The sequence below is a fragment of the Dictyostelium purpureum genome, assembly GCF_000190715.1.
Source record: "Dictyostelium purpureum unplaced genomic scaffold DICPUscaffold_43, whole genome shotgun sequence".
In the NCBI taxonomy this organism is placed as follows: Eukaryota; Evosea; class Eumycetozoa; order Dictyosteliales; family Dictyosteliaceae; genus Dictyostelium; species Dictyostelium purpureum.
The window spans coordinates 77-8,221 of record NW_003519380.1 but is presented as its reverse complement, the minus strand read 5'-3'; the positions used below and the strand labels follow the sequence as shown (position 1 = coordinate 8,221).

General features: G+C 22.2%; 3 protein-coding genes across 3 annotated transcripts; 1 reads left to right on the top strand and 2 right to left on the bottom strand.

Moving 5' to 3' along the window:
* Positions 1-411: 411 nt before the first annotated feature.
* Positions 412-1,152, top strand: DICPUDRAFT_76259 (uncharacterized protein; the record flags this gene model as incomplete). The annotated part of the gene is made up of 4 exons (XM_003285295.1): positions 412-415; positions 632-731; positions 810-988; positions 1,094-1,152. The coding sequence occupies 4 exons, from the start codon at positions 412-414 to the stop codon at positions 1,150-1,152; spliced, it is 342 nt and encodes a 113-aa protein (XP_003285343.1).
* Positions 1,153-2,333: 1,181 nt separating this feature from the next.
* DICPUDRAFT_149199 (uncharacterized protein) lies at positions 2,334-4,035 on the bottom strand (the record flags this gene model as incomplete). Its single annotated transcript, XM_003285277.1, has 2 exons — positions 2,334-2,508; positions 3,767-4,035. The coding sequence occupies 2 exons, from the start codon at positions 4,033-4,035 to the stop codon at positions 2,334-2,336; spliced, it is 444 nt and encodes a 147-aa protein (XP_003285325.1).
* Positions 4,036-4,317: 282 nt separating this feature from the next.
* On the bottom strand, positions 4,318-7,769 carry DICPUDRAFT_149198 (uncharacterized protein; the record flags this gene model as incomplete). Its single annotated transcript, XM_003285276.1, has 2 exons — positions 4,318-6,370; positions 7,729-7,769. Coding segments are annotated over 2 exons (2,094 nt in total), but the record flags the coding sequence as incomplete, so codon positions are not given.
* Positions 7,770-8,145: the final 376 nt, after the last annotated feature.

Sequence of the window (8,145 nt, the reverse complement as noted above, 5' to 3'; positions counted from 1 at the left end):
TTTTTTTTAAATTTTTTTTAATTAAATTTCTTTTTTATTTGGATGATCTGTTTAAAAAATAAACGGATGATCACTACTTTTTTGATAGCTACAGATTAAAAATTTAATAGAATGTTCAAAAAAGGAAATACCGAGTTTGGATCTAATCTATTAAATTAACAAAAGGAAATTATAATTAAAATGAATTAAATTTTTTTTTTTTTTCATTTTCTAAAAAAATTTTAAAACTCTATAAAAACTTTTTTCGAATTTATTTTTCATTAAATTCAAGCTCGCAATCAAAGTAATTTTTATAGCAAAGCTTAAATTTATTTAGTGTTTTTTTAATCATAATATTATATTTTTTTTTAAATAATTATATATACATATTTTATATTTTATATTACCCTTAAAAAAAGAAAATAATAAAAAATGGGTAATTTTTTTTCAAAAAAGGTAATTATCTCTTATATAACATACATTATAAAAAAAAATACTAATTATTGCTTTATTTGTATTTAGGATTTCGTTTTTGAAAAAAAAGTTAGAGCCATGGAATCCAAAATTACTAATTTGGAGACCAAAATTCACAGCTCAAAATGTGAACACTATAATAATAATAAAAAAAATGTTTTTTATTTTTTTATTATAGAATTAATTTTAGCAACTTTTTTGTGGGAAAAGTTTGCTTCAAATGACACTTTGTCTGAAAAGGCAATGTGTTTATATTATTCATTATTTATTTCAATTATGTAAGTTTTTCATTTTTAATTTATATATAACTTTATTTATATTTATTATAGATATTAACATTTATATTATCATTTTAGATTCTATTTATTAATTAAATTAGATAGAATATTTTTTGGATTATTTATAAAAAATAATGAAAAAAAATTATTAAATTTAAAAATTGGTCTTGAAAAAATATTTGAAGAAAGGAAAATCGAAACCGACTTCGAAAAGACCAAAAAGTTATTGGAGGAATATGAAATTTTTAAAAATAAAAGTAGGTATTAGATAGTATTTTTTAAATTTTAAAACTGTAGTAATTCAGTGTCTAACTATTTTTTTAGATTTCAATAACAGATTCCAACATCAACCTCCATAATAGTCACCACAACCTCAACCTCTTTATATCTTAGTAGATATAATTTAGATTATAATAGTTAAAAAAATAAAATTGAAAAAAAAAAGATTTAAAATCAAAAAAAAAAAGAACTAGAAGAATTTATCGCAAATATTCAAAATCCATGAAGGTAAAGATCCAATCGAAGTAAAAGACCTTCAGTTAAATCAACACCAAAGAATTTTTTCATTCTAACCAACTATTTGATGAATATCAGACATTGTTCTGGCCAAGCAACTATGGTATCATCGAATGGTTTTAGAAGAAGAAAAGATTTAATGGTTCATTAGAAGAAATGATTTAATGGTACCTATCCGGCAGCTTCCAAAAACTTAATCAATTGACACAAGCTCTGATCTTAGTAAAATCCGTTATGTGCGCTCAATTGATAGTTTTCTCTATGCTATCCAAATTTCATTTATTTAATAACTGCTGCCTTAAAATAAAGATAAAGATAAATTCTTTTTATAAATTTTTTTTTTGAAATAATTTTTTTTTTTTTTTTTTTTTTTTATTTTTATTTTTAATTTTTAATTTTTAATTTCTTATTTTTTAAAAATTTTTATTTGATATTAAATAAAACAATTTAAGCATAAAATGTCAAATAACAATAATCTTAATATTAGATATAACAAAAGTGGATATCGTCAATACCAAACAAATGATGGAGGATGGGTAATATAGTTATTCATTAATTAATATTTCATTATTCAATTTTAATTATATTTCTTCATATAATAAAAATAATAATAGGAATACACCCACCGTACTGTAGCCGAAAAAAAAATTGGAAGACCCATTGAACCAAACGAACATGTTCATCATATTAATAAAAACAAAGTTGATAATAGACCAAGTAATTTAGTAGTTATTAAAGATAATATCCATAGAGAAGTACATAGAAACGATTTTAATTAAAAAAATTCCTGCTTCAATTGTGGAAGAACATCACATTGGGCCCAAGACTGTTATGCAAGTTATGACATTGATGGAAACAGATTATAAATTAATTTAAAAAAATAAAGTAAGGATCATTGATGAATTCCCAAATTTGATTGGAAGCTATACAACGGTTAATAGCGAAAAAATGTTTTTGGGTGGGGAAGCTTCAAATACATTTGTAAGTATCAAACCTTTATATATAAACCAATAATAATAAATACTAATAATAATAAATTTAGATGTGTTTAATCTATTAATAGATATATATCTTATATTTTTCCAATTAATGATTCTCCACCATTAAATCAATTAGTTCTAAAATATTGCTTGAAATAATGGCCTCTTCAATCCGCTTTCTATTTGGGATATATATTAGGTTTTTCGATTCGATCATTATTTTTAAAAACTTTATTATATTTTTGGTGATATTGCCAAAAATAAAGTCTGAACTATCAGTACTAAAAAAAAATAAAAAAATTTAAAAATAAAAAAATAAAAAAGAAAAAAAATTAATTTTTAATTTATTTTGAAAAAAATTTAATATATTTGTACACAATTTATTAAAATTTTATAAATTATTTTGAAATTAAAAAAAAAATCAATAAATCAAACACAGAATACATGGGAATTAAAAATTTTCTTGAAATACTCTTCATTAATCCTTCAAAATGGTCTATAACTTTACTGTCGGCTACATCCAAGGTGTGTTATTGTCATAAAACAATAGTTCTTTATGGTTATTGAAAAAGTAGGATATGAATCCGAAAGACATGAACATGAAATCGATTAGTTCTAAATTATGGCTTGAAATAATGGCCTCTTCAATATACCTTCTATTTGGATTATTTTTATTGGATTCCATTAGGTTTTTTGATACTCGATGCATTGGGCACTATTTGTAACTGTGAACAGATCACTATAGAACATGGATATCCATTATATTACTATATATACTTTAAAGGAAAGTCGAGATTCATCTTTATAGAACATGGATAAAATATATCTTCTATTTGTATTAACTTGTCCGAATCTAGACTTTTCTTTAAAGTATATATAGTAATATAATGGTTTTAATAGCTTTGAATCATTGAATTTTAAATTATAAACTGAACCTATCACTTTGAGTATGTTGTGGATAATTGGTTTAAATATTGATCATTTGATAGCGATATGGTACCAATAGTTGATTTTAATTGTATATCGTTAAATTGATTTGTTTTTAATTGGTGATTTAGTTGTTGTACTATATTGTTGTATTTTTCTTTTATTTGGTAGTTTTGAGCGATAATTATTCACAAAAATTCAAAAAGCTTATAAAAATTTACAAGTTTATAATCGCTCAAAACTACAAAAAACTTGTAAATTTTTATGAGTTCTTTGAATTTTTGTGAATAATTAAATCCTTTAATAACATCATATATTGATAACCATTTAGTTACTAGCACTCCATTTGATTCTAAAAAAGGTTTCATCTTTAAAACATTTATGTTCTTTTTATTATTTGAATTAAATTCTACTGATAAATTTCTTTTATCTATTTGAAAAAGTTTATTGTATTCGATAAATGTAGGTATATTATTATAATATGCAAATTTTTCCACACAGTATGTATAGTTGCCGAGTTTTCCATTAGTATTGTGGTGTTGTAATGTTGAAAATAGTATTTTTGTTGATTAGGATAGCGACTATCTCTATTTCTTCAAAGTCTCTGATTACATAATTTCTACTTTTATTTTATCTCTAATAATTGCATCACCATTACTAAACTTGATAAAGAAATCTAATAAACCATATAAATCATCATAGATGAATAACTCTTTGAATTTGAAATTTGAAAATATTAATTTGAATAGAAATTTATTTTTTAAAACCTTCCAGGATGCATCTTCACCTCTGTTAGTATCTTTATTTGGTGTATGCAATGACGTATTATTAATATCTGAACTATCAATACTTTTCATTTTATTATTTAATCTATGTACCATTTTTTTTTATTACAATTTATTATGGTGTGTAGTAAAAAAAATTTATAATAAAAAAGAAAAAAAAAAAAATTAAATTAATTTTTAAATTAATTTTTAATAAAAAAAAAAAAAAAACTTAAAAATATTATTGACTGATGACTCACCCACACAAACACCACAACAAAATAATTAATTTATTTAGAAAAAAATTGAATGTATTTGTATACAATTTATTTATAATTTTTAGATTATTTGAAATTAATTATGATCAATACGTTTGATTTATTGATTTTTTTTTTTTTACTATTTAAAATATTTAGATAAAAAGCTGAGGTCATCTATAACACATTTTGATTTGAGAATACTAAAATGATTACTATTGATTATGGGAAGACCACTTTTATCGTTTTTTTCATAATATAAATACTCGTGTTTGATTGATATGACTTTGAAAGGTTCAAAACGACCATTTTTTGCTGCTATTATTAATAACCTTCTAAACCATTCACTTTGGAAATCTGATTTTGATAAATGGTCAAGAAAATTTGGAAATACATTGGCTCTAAATAAATTAATACGTTTAAATAAATTTTCTTTTAACTGTGAATTTGAATTTAAGTTTTGAAATAAAATATTTGAACGACCACAATAAAATAAAAGCAGTTGCCAATTAGTGAAACATTTGATTTTAATTTCATACTTTTGATTATTTGTTGTATTAATACCTGATTTAATCGTTAATTCTTCATTTGATATGTTTGATTGAATATATTGGTCTGAAAGGTCTTGAAAGATCCAGTATATGAATTTACACCAGTAATGGAGTTGAATTCTTTTTAAAATTGGTTTGATATCAAAGTATTCTGAAATGCCGTATTTTTCTAAATGATTTTCTAACATTGATATAAATGAATCCGGTTTAGAATTAAGTGGAGAAATATACGAATTATATCTATTAATAGAGTTTGTGGGAATATTTTCATTGCCTTCGAGTATATAAAGTGTTGGATTGTTGAGTGCTTTTTCTAATCTTTGGAAAAAATCTATATTGCTTGGGATATATGTCAAGTATTCTGGAGCCCATGGAATTAAAAACTTTCTTGAAATACTCTTCATTAATTCTTCTAAATGGTCTATAACTTTGCTGTCCGCGTAAATCCAAAGTGTATTATTGTCATAAAACAATAGTTCTTTATGGTTATTGAAAAAGTAGTCTATTATCTCGGTTTTTTTAATTAAAACTAGTACTAGACAAATATTCATGTATGGGCATCCGAAATGCTCGAACATGAAATCGATTAGTTCTAAATTATGGCTTGAAATAATGGCCTCTTCAATTTGCCTTCTTCTTCTTGGCTCATTTTTATTGGATATAATTAGGTTTTTTTGATATTCGATGCATTGGGAACTATTTGTAACTTTGAGTAGATCATTATAGAACATAGATAAAATATATCTTCTATTTGTAAAAACTTGTCGGAATCTAGACTTTTCTTTAAAGTATATATAGTAATGTAATGGTTTTAATAGCTTTGAATCATTGAATTTTAAATTATAAACTGAACCTATCACTTTGAGTATGTTGTGAATAATTGGTTTTAAAAATTGATCATTTGATTCCGATAAGGTATGAATAGTTGATTTTAATTGTATATCGTTAAATTGATTTGTTTTTAATTGGTGATTTAGTTGTTGTACTATATTGTCGTATTTTTCTTTTGGTTGGTAGTTTTGAGAGATTATAAACTTGTAAATTTTTATGAGCTCTTTGAATTTATGTGAATAACAAAACCCTTTAATAACATCATATATTGATAACCATTCAGTTACTAGTACTCCATTCGATTCTAAAAAAGGTTTCATCTTTAAAAGTTTTAAGCTCGTTTTATTTGAATTAAATTTTACTGATATATTTCTTTTATCTATTTGAAAAAGTTTATTGTATTCGATAAATGCAGCTTTATTTTTAACATTTACAAATACTTGCACCCAGTATGAATAGTTGCTGAATTCTTCTTTTTTTATTAGAAATAGTTGTCTATAGAAATCTCTATTCTCTTTGGTATTTTTAGTGATTTTGCCAATGACTGACTCTATATCATCAAAGTCTCTAGATACATAATTTCTACTTTTTATTTTATCTCTAAAAATTGCTTCACCATTACTAAACTTCTTAAAGATATATAATGAACCATTTAAATCATCATAGCTGAATAACTCTTTGAATTTGAAATTTGAAAATATTAATTTGAATAGAAATTTATTTCTAAATATCTTCCAGAATGCAGCTTCACCGCTGTTAGTATCTTTATTTGGTGTATGCGATGATGTATAATTATAATATGAACTATCAGAACTTTTAAATTTTTTATATAATCAAGGTATCATTTTTTTTTTTTTTACAAATTATGGTGAGCAGTAAAAAAAATGAAAAAAATTTAAATTTTAAAAAAAGAAATAAAAAAAATAATTAAAATAAATTTTTTAATTTTTAAATAAAAAAATTAAAATAAATTTAAAAATAAGCTTTAGGAAAAAATTAAAAGTTGGTTTAAATTTAAATTTTAAAAAAAGAAATAAAAAAAAAATAAAAAAAAAATGACTTATTTTTAAATTAAGCTATAGGAAAAAATTAAAATAAACATATAATGATGGTTTATGTTTCAAATTGATGGTAAAAACTCAAAGAAATAAATGAACAAGTTTGTTGTAAAATAAATAAATGGTTTAATAAAATAAAAAATAAAAAAAAAAAATAAAAAAAAATAAAAAAATTTTTAAAAATTTAAATTTTTTTTTTTTTACACCAACTTTTCATTTTTACACCAAATTTAATCAAATTCCCACACAAACACCACAACAAATGATTAATTTATTTTGAAAAAAATTAAATGTATTTATAAATATGGTAAATGGTAAATGATCAAGTCGATTTGAAAATAAATCGACTTTAATTACATTTTCGACTAGATTCTTTAATACAAATTCTTTTAAATGTGAGTTTGAAATTAGGAATTGAAATAAAGCATTTTTCTTTTATTATGTGTGTGTTTGCAAATCTAAAATTAAAAATAATTTTTAAAAAAAAAATTTTGAAATAAGTGAAAATAATATTATGTATAAATGGGAGAAATATATTTATATGACTATCAACCAGCACTTTGGAATATCTATACTTTAATAAGGTTGAAAGCCCTCCATTATTTTAAATAAATTTATTTTGAAGAGCGTTTGGAGACAATGGCAGCAACCAAGACGAACAAAGATAATGGCAGCAAGCGAGATGACAAAAATATAAAAGAAAAATTTATAAAAAAAAAAGTAATGTTCTGGAATTACGGTATTCTAATTAGCAAATCTACACTTTGTTTTTAATTAAAAAAACCAAATCCTTCATTAAAGAAAGTAGAAAAGGGATAGTCAGCTGTTACCTCGATTAGGTATGAGACACATGTCTGTATCTCCAACGTATCCTATCTTAACTGATCACAGCAAATAAATGCTTCAAACGACCTGAACACAAGTGTTTTAAGAAATTAATACTTGTTCAAATTTAAATAATAAAATAAAATTAATTATAATATTATATTGTTAAATTTAAACCGTATGAAGGACGAAACCTTGACATCTTCCCTATACCCATGGAGAATAAATCTTTTTTAATTCTCTTCAAACCTTTTTTTTTTTTTCTTCTTTAATCGGCATCTAAAATACTAAAAAAAATCAGTATATTTTAAATATTTACCAAATTTTGTCTTTATATGATAAAGGATTTTAAAAGAATGAAAAAAAAAAAAAAAAAGAAAAACAATAAAAAAAAAAAAAAAATAGAATTAAAGTAAACAAGAAATTAATTAAAAAAAATAAAATTTAAATTTTTAAAACATTTAAAAAATAAAACAAAAAAATTAAAATCAAAAAACAATACTGTATTATTATTTTATTATTATAGTAATAAAAAAATTTTAATTGTTCCAACCCATATTTTTTTTTAAATTTTAACACTCCCATTTAACTAAAATAAAAACATTTGTATATACTATATACAAAAAAGGGGATACCAAAAAAAAAATAAAAAGGGGCGGGATGGTTTTTTTATTTTATTTATTATTTGCGTTTTTAATTATTGTA